Source organism: Synchiropus splendidus, chromosome 5, assembly GCF_027744825.2.
Source record: "Synchiropus splendidus isolate RoL2022-P1 chromosome 5, RoL_Sspl_1.0, whole genome shotgun sequence".
NCBI classification, from domain to species: domain Eukaryota; kingdom Metazoa; phylum Chordata; class Actinopteri; order Syngnathiformes; family Callionymidae; genus Synchiropus; species Synchiropus splendidus.
In genome coordinates, this window is record NC_071338.1 from 17,121,354 (window position 1) to 17,134,401 (window position 13,048).

At 44.6% G+C, this 13,048-nt stretch overlaps 1 protein-coding gene across 6 annotated transcripts in view; it reads left to right on the top strand.

Annotated features, from left to right (window-relative positions):
- bdnf (brain-derived neurotrophic factor) overlaps nt 1–12,634 on the top strand; it is a 42,120-nt gene extending 29,486 nt beyond the window's left edge. For 4 of the 6 annotated variants that reach the window (XM_053864703.1, XM_053864704.1, XM_053864707.1 and 1 more), the window contains one exon: nt 9,501–12,634. In XM_053864703.1, coding sequence (XP_053720678.1) covers nt 9,522–10,331 — 810 coding nt within the window. In that variant the 5' untranslated portion in view covers nt 9,501–9,521 and the 3' untranslated portion in view covers nt 10,332–12,634. Of the gene's footprint in view, nt 1–43; nt 573–4,710; nt 5,293–9,500 lie in introns of those variants that run through there. The other 2 variants (XM_053864706.1, XM_053864702.1) reach the window with 2 other exon arrangements.
- The last annotated feature ends 414 nt before the right edge of the window (nt 12,635–13,048 follow it).

Here is a 13,048-nt window from a genome sequence, read left to right on the forward strand (position 1 = left end):
ATCTTGATCACCCTCTGCTTTGTTTAAATATAGAGATAACCATTGGTGACATGTCCGGCCAACATGTGATCAAATATTAACAAGACTGGTTTGGCAAGAGGGGAGAAATACACGTGACAAAGACGCGGGGAAGCAGCGGTAGAGTTGTTTTAAAGAAGAAAAAAGAAAGGGAAGGCAGCGTGGAGTGGGCTCTCGGAGCTGAAAAGATAAGTCTGTGGCTTATATTCTCGCTCCACGTTACGCTTTCAGAACGTTGGACAGAGGCACCGGAGTCGTGCATGGACTGAATCAGCGAGTGGACGCTCTTTCTAGTTCTTTTTCCTCCCCAACCCCCCCGCCTCCCCCCGCACCCCCCCTTTTTTTTTGCAAAACCTGGGACTGTTTTCAACTTTTAGAAGCTGGAAAGGGAGCTTTTAATATAGCGAAAGTTAGAGGCGTCTGGTGTTTTTCAACAATAAGGGTAACCCCCCTCCCCGATAAGAAAGCCCCCCCACACACTGCGTTAAACTTTGGGACATGCAAGTGTTGGTCGTGGAGATCTAACCAGTGGTTGACAGCTCTTTTAAAAAAAGGTAAGGGATCCTCATCCGCCGTGTCTGCCTTTCATTCTCTCTTGGTTATTTCTTCCTCCGGTCGCCTCTTGACTTTTTCTTTTTTTACCGTTATCTATTTGAAATAAACTTCCACCTCAGCACCACTCTCCGGTGCAGTACAGCTCCTTCGTGCGATTTTTTGTTTCATTTAAAGGCGTTTTTCCCCCCCGAGTTTCCCATCACATCCTGCTGCAACACAATTTGCGTAATGGTTGCGTTGTGCCTAATCATGCTCCCAATATGGGACTAAAACGACGCTGCAGTGTTCCACCTGCACGATGGGATGCGATGCTTCTTATTTCTTCCGCACATCACGGCTCGCGTCTATTTTTATTTTTATTTTTCCATCGGACTGCTGCATGATTTGTCATCAAACAGTCGGGTTTGTTTATTTTTTCTTTTCCTTTCTTTTTTCTTGTCATCGACCAAAATAGCCCGATACTCTTTTTTTTTTTACCCCCCCTCCATACCCTTCCTCTCCCCTCGCCCCCTCCCCGTCATCGCCATCAAATCACTTGTGTTTTACTACGACCGCTCCACGGTTTCATTCATAAGGTGCTTTTCACTTCACCTGCTACCCTCCTCCCCTCATCGCCTCCCCCTCCCCCTCTTTTTGTCCGTGTGTCGACCCGCAGGCTGCGGGGTAGAAGTTAAAATCATAACAATAAGCATAATAATTCCGTCATAATCGCCGTTGTGAAGTGGTTATTATTTTTGCACGAGCTGCGACTGATATTCCGTGTGAATTTTACACCAACTATGGGCGTGGTCAAAGCGCAGCCTCTGACAGATGTGTGATGAAAAGATAAAAATGTTCACATTCGTGCCTCGCGAGCGGTTTTGAGGGAATGTAATCTGATTTACACCATCATCGCGCTAAAAATAGCCTCCCGGAACATCTTGTATTCATTCCTAGAGGATTTAAAAAATAGGAAGCGATGGATTTGGTCTATTTCCTCTCTGCATTCCTCCTCTCATCCCAAGATTGCTGGTGAAACAACTGCAAGAGACGAGAAAAGCCCCCCCGACGCCCACCAGCAGTCCTGATATTCACTGCATTTTTTTCGCCGTTCCAAACCGTTCAAATACCAAACATTTTCGTTTTACATTCGATGCTATATGTGAGCTTCGTATTTCCAGTCGTCAAAATAAAACCTCATCTGTTTCATTTCATCTAAATTCCTCATAGAACCGACCGTGATCAATTATTGTCAGCGAAATTTAATTTCTAACCTGCGCGTCATTTTTGTGTTTTTTTTTATTCTAATATTGTTTTTATTCCTGATAAGAATGGATATTTTGATATATCTGGTGAGACGTGGGATTATGGCGTGGGCGTGTTGGGTGGAGGGATGAGCGGAGGCGGATGAGGAGGGGTCTGTGGGGTGGCACGACACACTTTGTATGTATGAAGGTTTTTTTATAGCACTTTTCTGCAATGTACGTCAGCGGATCACTCCATAAATGGCTCTGTGTGCGAGTGTGCGGGCGCGCGTCCGCATGCACTCGTCACTGCGTGCGTGCGTCTGCGCGTGCGTTGTCTATACCGAGAATCCCCCCTCCTCCCCTTCACTCCTCCGTCTCTGTGCTTCTCAGCTCTGCAGAGTTGGGGCGGGCGTCAAAACCTGGTGGTTTAGTCCCTAAAATCTTTTATTATCAAGTCCCAAATCGGAGAAAAATAAACCGGAAAGTAGTCTTTTTAATTTCATTTTTTTTTCTGGCCTTTTGCTGCAGAAAGTAATGATGCTGATTCTGCCTGTTTCTGATGCTCATATTTGGGTGGAGGATTTCTCCACGTCACGGAATGTTAAGATGCGAGAGTCGAGCAGCCTGCGAGTGATAAAAATGCGTCGCCCCACCGCCCAGTCTGCTGCCGCGGCTGCTTTAGTCACCACCTTCACCTCCACCTTCACCATCCTCATCGTCATCGAATTCGTCCAATTAACAGGCTTGTTTAAACAAGTTCCAACAAGGAGCGTCAGCGACCGCCACGTCACTGTGGATCCTCGCGCGCGTAATTGGGCTCCTTTTTTCCTGACGACCCACGGCCGCGTGCTGTTGATACAGAGATGTTTACACTGTTGGCCCACTGCAGGGTGGATGATATTATCGATAATGCCTGTCTGGATCGGCTTTGGACGTGTCTTGGTCGTAGCTGATGGATTCTTCTGACTTTCCGTTGCTAGTTGTTTGTTGTTCTATATTGCTTGATGATTCATAGGGAAGCAGCAACGCGCATGCTCAGAGCATTGATTTTGTTATCTGCAGCCACATCTGTATAGCAATGTGTGTGTGCGCGCGCGCGTAGGTACCCGAATGCGCGTGCGTCTCTCGAATCTATAAGGGCCCAGTTTACCTGTTTACCAGCCGTCTTCTCTCTCCAATCAGCCCTCTCTGGTCGTTTGACGTCATCCCACCTCATGCACAATGTTTCCTGAATTAACGTGTTTTCCTCCCAAGGATGGAGGCAGTTTCACCTCTTTTTTTAAACGTTTCCAAATGTAGAAACTGCCAATTTCACCCAAATGCCATCTCTACTTCCTGACGCGTAATTTGTTCTGAGTGAGTGGATCTTTTTTCAGCAGCACCACTCTGCAACTGAACACTTGAAACGTTAGACAAGTCAGATGCTGCTGCTGCTGCTGCTGCCTTGTGTCTGGCTCCTGCACGCTCAGGTCTGCCCGGGGAAACAAAATAGCTTGTTTTAGACGACTACTTATACATATATCTCCCTTTTAAACAATCACTACTGCTACTTCCCTGCACATAAATTATAATAAACACTCGTGATAGAATCTTTTTTTTCATCAGGATGATTCCTGATGATGCAGTTTTCCCTTTGTGCTATTAGAGCAGCCCAGAAAATGCGAGATCCTCCCTTGTGTCTGTCAGCTTCCCTGTTTTAGTGCTGACCAGCTGCAGAGCCTCAAACTTTCATTCATAAAATCACGCGCACGCGCACACGGGCGAGCAAGAGAGATAGGGAGAGGGAGCCAAAAATACTTCATAAGCGCCTCCACTTGTGCTGCATTTGCACAAATAAAAAAAGAGCCCGTGCTGTTGTTTTGGGGTCCTCTAATGAGACAATATGTGATGTTTTCTTTTTTTATGAATTGCATCCGTCTCCGGTGCGTCTTTTTTTTCCCCTGTCAGCGGCAGCATGTGTCGCTCAGTGATTGCTGATGCAACTCTTTATCATCCAGACCCCCCCTCCACCACCACCACCACCACCACCCCTACCCCCCTTTCACATACACCCACCCCCCTGAGAAAACGGGGAGGGCTAAATCTATCTCGGCAAGGCCCCCCTCCTCCCCTCCCCTCATCCCCACGGGTGAGTTGGAGGTGGGAGTGACTCATTAAGCAGGTGGGAGCAGACACGCACGCAGCTCCTGTAATGATGGCCAAACCTATGCATCCTCCTCAGAACCAAGACCTTTAAAGACTCCTCTAAAGCCTCTCGGATTCCATTTGACTGTATAGCCGCTAATAAAATTTCACTTGTCGCACGCATGTTCACATCTGGCGACATCATCTGTAGAGGAGCAGGGGGTGAGAGCGAGGGTGGTATATATCACACTTTATTTTAAAATAATAATAAAAAAGATTAAATGGGTAAATGCATTCATTATCAATGAGAAAGTGTGCCAGCTCAAAATCTAAATCTCTCATTTGTTTACCCATCTGGCTCAAATCTAACTCATGAAAATATGAGAACCAGTCCGTCTTGTGAAAATGGCTTCCAAAATGATTCAGGTCCTACATTGTGATGATTGTTTACTTGCCTAGATGTGCCACGAACACCGTTGTTTGATTGAACGATTATATGTCAATGCGATTGTATAGAAATTGGGGCATATAATGGTATAATTTATAGTGTATATCAAACAAACAACTATATTTCCATTGTTATTAAAAAAGATATAGCTGATCCTCATCTACGTCAAATGATTGAAAACAACCCATTTTCATAAATGTCTGTTGTTGCTGTTTTAAGGCGATTGAATGTGTGTGGATGCTTTAATATCTAAATTTACATAAATAGGTCATCTCCAAAAAGGCACACGATGTATCACGACTTAGGGAGGGAGACACGCTATTACGCAAAACCACCCAAAAATAAATAATAAAAAAAAATGTATCTGGCCTCCGTGAGCAGGAATACGGAAGCACAGCGGCTTGGCTGGGGCTTTAAATATCCGCAGACGTGCTGGTGCGGATGCGCGGTAGGTAGGCGGACAAACAAGAGCGCACAATGCGCACTGGAGACGCATTAATAGTTCCGCCTCGGGGCTGTTTAAACAGCGGCGACCAGTCAGCCAGCGGCAGGTCACATGTTGCAGCGTCATTGTGTAGTAAAGTTACACTTCTTGCACAGGGATCCTCATTCCAGCTCCAGAGCTCTCGCTCGCTCTCGCTCTCACTCTCGCTCTCATCCTGCTGCCGCCGCGCCGCTGAAAAACCATGCGACAAGTTGAGTTTCAGACAATCGCCAGAGGAGCCGCGCAGCCATGGGAGTGCATTACCTCAGCCGTGCAATTTCCACCATCAATAATTTAATCTATTTGCTCCAAAGCTGAAGAGATATCGGGAGAGTCAGGAAGGGAAATAACCGCTCAATCACTCGGGGAGTTGACCAGAACATCCCAGATGACACTGTCCTGTTGAATGGTCTGTTTTTACGACTGGGCAGCGAAAGGTACGTTCCACTTTGTTGTACCGTTTTAGGTTATAGAGAGGTGAAGTCGCGCGCGCCGGAGATGAGATGTGTGTAACCTTATCCTGCAGGTCATTAATAAAAAACGGCGTTATTATGTTGATTGGGTTTCCACTGGAGCCACGGTGACACCTTTGCGTATTCACAAAAATGCTGCTGCTCTTCCAACTTGGACATTCTTCAGCCACCCAGGAAACTTCCTGATCATCCCTCGAGCTATAAAAGCCAAAACCTTTCTTCGGGTTGTATACGTTTTTTTCTAGCAAGGGGGGAAACTTGGATGAACTCATTAAGACTTTATAGGAAACCTGAGCGCTAAACGCCCAGCTATGTTGTGTGCGCCTGTCAAATGAGTGAGAAAATCAAGTGGCCAGACGCAGAACGCGATTCCAAGTAAAGCCTCTTTATTGAATGGTGGAACATTTGCGCGCATATCTGATACTTGTGCAGCCAAGAGTTAGTCCTGGATGATGTAGCCAGCAACTTTCAGACTTGGGATTCTAACGTAGTAGTCTGTCTATTTATCTCTCACCTCTCTATCACGACGACAAACCGATATGTTCATATAATGGCACGGTCTCACACGCCATCTAGTGCACGCTTCAGAGAATAGCAGCCTCCCACCTATCGGTTCTTGCTTTTGTTTTTTTACTCACAAATCCTCTAGAAAATGCTCATTTTTATTTTACATCTAGTGCAGTTGAGTGAAATTATTTTCCCAGCAGTGTTCAGCACCCTCAATGAGTCAAAATCAAAATCCTGTCCCCGTTTCTTGATACTTCTAATGTTGGTTTTATATCTTGGCATGAGCTGTCCTCTACATTTGTATAACGTGGTCATATCTGAGAATATTTCCAGATGCAGTGCTGTGCAACATGACCAAACATGTCCCTGGATAGTTTCTCCAGTCTGTTAATAAGGAAGTGAACAAAGATAGAGGTCCGTGTGTGAGATCAGACTTTTGGTTTTCTCCTTCGCCTCACCTCTCTGATGGTACTTTTCACCGGGAACACCATAAGGTGTGCTGAATCTGTCAAACATTGCCCGCTTTTTCTTTTTTTCTTACTCTGCGCTGCAGCCCCTTTCATCCTTTAAGAGAACAAACTTTTCAACATCTGTCAAAGGAGGCATTTATCACAGTAATCCCCAGTTGGCAGACAGAATAAAAGTGAGGGTAAGTTACATATCCTGCAGCAGATGAACAGGTGGTCATCTAGAGACGTCAAAGCCAAACTCTCAATCGCTCTCATTGTCCCCGGTGTTTCACGCGCGGTGTGTGTTTCCATGAATAAAAGCATGTTTGACAAGTGGTTATTGCAGCTTTATGTCCTTCCACTCTGTGATATTAGCTCAGTGCTCAGCTTTGAAAGAGAATTCATTAGCTCTTGTGCTCATAAAGCCACTCTCAACATTGATGCCTCCGCAGTGGATGACACTTTTTGTGTGTTATCTGATATACAGGGCTTGATCAGGCACACCTGCTGGACTCAAGTCGGTGCAAACATCCAATGGCATGGCATCGTCCTGTCGCAATTTGACAGTTTCAAGCATTAATAGTACATCAGAATGGGACAGAAATGTGATCTACCTGACGGGTGACGTGACTGTCGGAAATTACATATTCACTGGGATCCTGAGTCACAAACATCTCAGGGGTGTGGAAGAGAGGAATATCTAACTTTGTTGAAGGTCAGAGGAGAACAGGCTTGAGATGAGGGAACCATTGTCTCATGGTGCAGATCATGTTGAATCTGACTCACAGGCAGGACTTCAGCTCTGTCCTGGGGAAGAATCCTAATTTCAACCCGTGTGTCGGAACACACACGCCTGACGTTTGATATAGTGCCCAAACTGCTCCGTCGTGGAACCATTATTCACCCTTGTTGTGTTAACTTCCAGTGTGCCTCCTCATTCTCGCCAAACTCCGGCGCCGCTCGTAAAAACCCGAGCTTTACCGGGTGTATAAACCAATCAGTTGTCACATTTGTGCTTCTGCAGATATAAGCAAGAGATCCTCAGCCGGTCCCACAGCAATTAAATGAATCATTGGCTTTATTGCTTTTTAACAGGATGTTGATTGAGAACATAAGCCATATTGATTGTCCTGATGCGAACAGGAAATCACAAAGATAGAAATAAAATCATCTGTTGTTCCCGTCGTGCGGATGCCCGGGGGACTGGCACGCAATTGCACACAGTTGAGTGGCATTACCCCCAGCAACCTCCTCCCCTCCACTCTCCTCCCCTATGGAGACCTGGAAGAGACGTCATCTCTGGTTGTTATGCTGTGAAATGACGCCAGCGCTCTCTCCACCCCCTGCTACTGCAATATTACCCCTGTGGTCGGTTACGGAAGATGCAGCACTCCGTCTGCACCATTTCCAGCATGAAGTTTGACGCCTAACAGTAATCAGCCCTCTTCCGTCATTTCCTTCGCGTGGAAGTGGAACCATTTGAGCTCGGGGCTGATGATATCAGCCTAAATGCATCCTACACGTAAAGCTCGTGACTGGCCTCATTCCCATAAACCTACATGATGTTCCATTCTGGGAAATTTCAGAAAGACAAAAAAAAAAATCACTGTAACGTGAGCGTGAGGGGAAATGGGATGCGCACGGGCGGACTGAGAAGATGATAAGTCAGACTCATTGTATCATGTCTTGCAATGGCTGCAGTGTTGTTTAGTGGCTGAGGTAAAAAAAAAAAAAAACACCCCCCTCCATCCACACCAACACACAGACGCAAGCCGACCCCTCCCTATGCCCTCTCTTACAAACACACACTCAACACACAGGGGGAGCGCGTCACTGAGCTGAGGGAATGAGTGGCTCATTAAGAAGAAGGATGTGATATTCTGAATAGAGACTGTGAGAGTCCCTGCATGTCTATTTATTGAGCAGATATCTCTATGGCCGTCGCCGTGGTGTCGGTTAATTGCAGCCATGGCCCCAGATACCAATTAAGAATGAAACAAAGGCTTTTAAGGTGGGGTTGCTCCTGCCTACTGTCGTCGCTCCGTGCCGAGGCGGGCGGGTGTTTGCTGGATCAGACTGGGACATGCAAAGTGCAGTCAAAGCCTCAACCAGGCTATTTTTAAATGAGCCCCTGTGGAAAGCAAGATCCAGATTTCCGTTTTGCTCTTAAATCGCTGGATGCTGGCTCTCCACTAATTCAGTAAATTGCCGTAGGTCTTCAAAGGTAAGAGACGGGTTCGACCGCCCCTCTGACTTTGCTTGAATATTGAAAGGAACTTTGCAGTTTCTCCAAGGGATGACAGAGCTGATGGTGTGTCATTCTGTGTTCTTGTGACATCCTGTTAGTGCATCCTGCACTGCTTTCATCATCCACCTCCCAAAAACAAACACTGTCCTCTCGCTGCCTCCCATTCATGACAGTGTGGCTTGGAACAACTCGGTCAACACAACAAAATAAACACAGATCCTCACACAAGCTGTGGCATTACATGTTCCCTTGGCCAAACACGGCATGCAACTTACACTTGTTTTTGTCAACCTCCCTTTGAGTCCATCAGTGGCTTGAAGCTCTTGTCAACAGCATTGACTTTTCACCAGTATGTTTGACTGGCGTAGCTCTGCTCCAAGTCTCAAAGAAAAAGTACATTATGGTACACATTTTGGTCTGTATCTTAGTTCTAGTTCACCCTGCTGAATTCTTACTATCGTAAATGGCCCTCCTGCATTTTAGACAAATGACATGTTAATGATCTCATGATGTAAACACACACACAACCATTGCCGTCACTGATGAAGATACATGAAGGTGATAACTAATGAGCTGTTTTACACAAGATTCAGTCGCGTCATCTTCAAACAACAAATCCCTGCAAACACCAGACAAACACAATGCAGTCCAAGAGATAAACGCAGCGATAAATATCAGTTGTATCTCTGGTAATAACAGATCTCAGCGGTGCTCAGAGCAGCTTTTGTGATTTATTGCCAGCAAATAAAAGCCAGACCTCACATTGGGAGAGCATGATCACAGTTTCCAAACATTGTGATAACAAGACAGGACGATATTTTGTGATCATTCCAAAGAGCGCCGGTTCCAAACAGACAGGGGGAAACACACAAGAGGCTCCGACAGTAAATGATACATGAAGGAAAAGGTAGAACTTGTAACTAATGCTCTGCTTCTCTCTCCCCCTTTGTCTGTCTGTGCTTCTCTAGTTCCACCAGGTTAGAAGAGTGATGACCATCCTGTTCCTTGCTATGGTTATTTCATACTTCAGTTGCATGAGAGCTATGCCCCTGAGAGACGCCCCAGGCATGAGGGGCCATCGGACGGAAGGCTACTTGGGCGCTGCTGCGACGGCCACCAGAGGCCACGGGACTCCACAGAGCGGTGGCGGGCTAGGTCAGCGCGGGGAATTGCCTTCGCTGACAGACACCTTTGAGCAGGTGATAGAGGAGCTCCTGGAAGTGGAGGGAGAGGCGGCACAGCTGGGACATGGGGCTGATAAGAGCCAGGGAGGTGGGGGTCCATCATCTGCGGTCGCCACGGAGACCAAGGATGTGGACCTGTACGACTCACGAGTGATGATCAGCAACCAAGTGCCTTTGGAGCCCCCCTTACTCTTTCTGCTGGAGGAATACAAAAACTATCTGGATGCTGCTAACATGTCCATGAGGGTGCGACGACACTCTGACCCCTCGCGCCGCGGAGAGCTCAGCGTGTGTGACAGTATTAGCCAGTGGGTGACTGCTGTGGACAAAAAGACAGCGATTGACATGTCTGGGCAGACGGTCACCGTCATGGAGAAGGTCCCTGTCCCCAACGGCCAACTGAAGCAATACTTTTATGAGACCAAATGTAACCCCATGGGGTACACGAAGGAGGGCTGCAGAGGAATTGACAAGCGGCATTATAATTCTCAATGCAGGACAACCCAGTCCTACGTGCGAGCGCTTACCATGGATAGCAAAAAGAAGATTGGCTGGCGGTTTATAAGGATAGACACTTCCTGTGTATGCACATTGACCATTAAAAGAGGGAGATAGTGTATAAAATGTATAGATTTTATTGAAGAGTTTAAAAAAGAGAATAAAGAGAAAATATCTATTTGTATATATACATAACAGGGTAAATTATTCCGTCAGATGAAAATTTTATGGACTGCATGTAAAAAAAGATGAAGTTTATACAGTAAAAGTGATATTACAGTCTATTTATTGAACATATTCATGACCTTGTAAACAATTAAAAAAAATCTGATCAGTCATTTGCGCCCAGTTTAAATTACTATATCACATTTCTCAAGACCTTGTGATTTGTTTATGTTGCCAAGAAATTTGGAGATGAAGGAAGAGAGAGGGGAAAAAAACAACAACAACCACGGCAAGGAAAGATGACAGAGGACACTTCCATCGTCAAAAGCTTGCATGCTGCTTCAATTGTGAATTGAAAAATTCTACACTTTCTGGAAATGCTGACCAAAAAAGAAAAAAAAAAAAAGAAAGAAACATTCCGTACTTAGCGGAAAAAAACGACAAATTTATCTGTTTACTGTTCAAAACTTCCTAAGGTAATGTTGGAATACATAATATGTCAAGGTGCTGTTGTCAAAGCTTTGCTGTTTATTTTTTTATCCCCACCAGAAGAAAAGATATATTTAAGAATATTTAAGTATATATTTATACTGTATACTGTGGACAGTACACAGTATATATATTTACATATATGTTGGGTTAATATTCTTGATTTTGTATGTTGTGAAGTTGTTTGCAATATTAAACTGAAAATATTTGAAGAAATAAAAATGATTATAGGCAACTGAAAAAAAAACTAATTCAATGTTGATAAAGTTTCAACAACCTATTTGGGGGCAGACAGCTTTATTGAAGAGTCAAAGACCCGATTTCACACATCTACCGCTGAACCATCGAGGCCAAGTCGAGGCTAGTGATCCAAAATGCTTGATAGATTGATTGTTGCTAAAACACTCATACATTTGGGTCAATAAGATGGAAAAATGTCTCTTGCAGTTATGGACCTTAAAAAAAAGAAAAAGAAAAAAAAAGGTTCTTGTTTATTTTGAGGAGGGAATGGCGTACTCACACGCAGGTGTTCAAAGACAGAATCCAGCCTCACATGGAACATTTCCCAGACATGAAAACACATTACAAGCACAGCGCCCGCTCATGCAAGTGAGGACTAGTACATCTAGGCCACAAGGGCATATGAAGCAGCGATGACAGCGATGAATCCATCCGCTCATACATTTGTGTACACTGACAATATACACCCAACGTTGGATTGGTGCATGCTAATCCCATCATTTAATCTTGGACAAAAGCACAATCATCCGGCCTTCATATGCAGCTGCAGTCGCTCGGATCCGACCTGATATTTGGTTTGCTCAACTCTCACATGCTTTCTACAGGTTATAACTCAACAGTGATGAAGAAAACAGAAGGAATTTCCAAGTCATGATGGCACAGACCTTTTCTCGCTTTCATGTGATCAAGCACTATCAAAAGGATTTGTTTAGAGGAAGCTGCGGCAAATAAAGAAAAACAATGGGACCAACCGCTAGGTCTGAGCCATTTGTGTTACAACACATCCTCCACTTGAAGGTAAGTCTGACCTTCAAACCACAGTGGAACCGGAATTTTGAAGCGGTGCCAATGAGATGCATGAAATCACAACCAAAATGCTCCTTGGATTTCCTTGGACCCCCCAGAAGAACGCAAAGTCACTGTGAGTAGCTGCTAATGGCTGTGAAGTCAGGTCCAAAACAGAGTCTGTGTGATTTAAGATTAATGTGCACAGTGATTCCCAAATAATCTGTTGTCATGGACTAGATTTACCGGGATTTAATGCCATGGCCCATAAACTTTTCGTCACTGCAGCCAAACAAAGAGGGAAAAATTCCACCTTAAGACAGAAATTCAGCCTGCAAGTCTGAACGCAATCCAATCCTCTTCATACAGACACAATGAATCAAACTTTCAACAAGCATTTTTAACAATATCCAAGCTGCGGAGTGAATATCAAGCCGGAGCCTGAAGCTATTTCTGTTGAACAAGGCTGCACCACCAGAAACCCCCTTCACCAGTTGCTCACTTGATAAATTAATAAGGAACACTGACTTTTGTTTCAGCAGTGACAGAAGTGGGGTGTGTTGTCTTCGGTGACCATCAATCATTCATGTGCATAAATCTTCTCGAATAACATACAATTTCACTGTGGTTGAAGATAACAACCCGCGGAAAGCCAGATAATCAAAACACACCTCCCTGAAATTCAGCGTGTCATTCGACTGCGTTTTTTTGCATCGAAACCAACTAAATCACTCATCTTATGTGGGCTTTCGACTTCCTACCGACACAGGTAAGAATGATTCCTGCACAGCAATCGCTTAAGTGATTGTTGTTTTTTGAAAACAATATTTAATAATATATAAATATTATAAAATTAAAATATAAAATAATAAATTACATTTTACTTATTTGTTTAACTTCAGGAAGGAATTAGTGCCCAGTAAAAAGTGACCGTTGTAATCCTTTTTTGTGAATCATTCAATACAATACAATCGATGCATCCCATACTTAATTTTTATTATTCTTTAAGCCTCTAAACGATCCCATATACTTCAGATGCCCATTAATAGCTGAAGAAATTAGACACGAATTAAAACATAGAAGCAAAAGCAAGAACAGAGTAGTATTCCACCAAGCCTGTTTTGCTGAATTCGGTCCACATTTACGTCTCAACT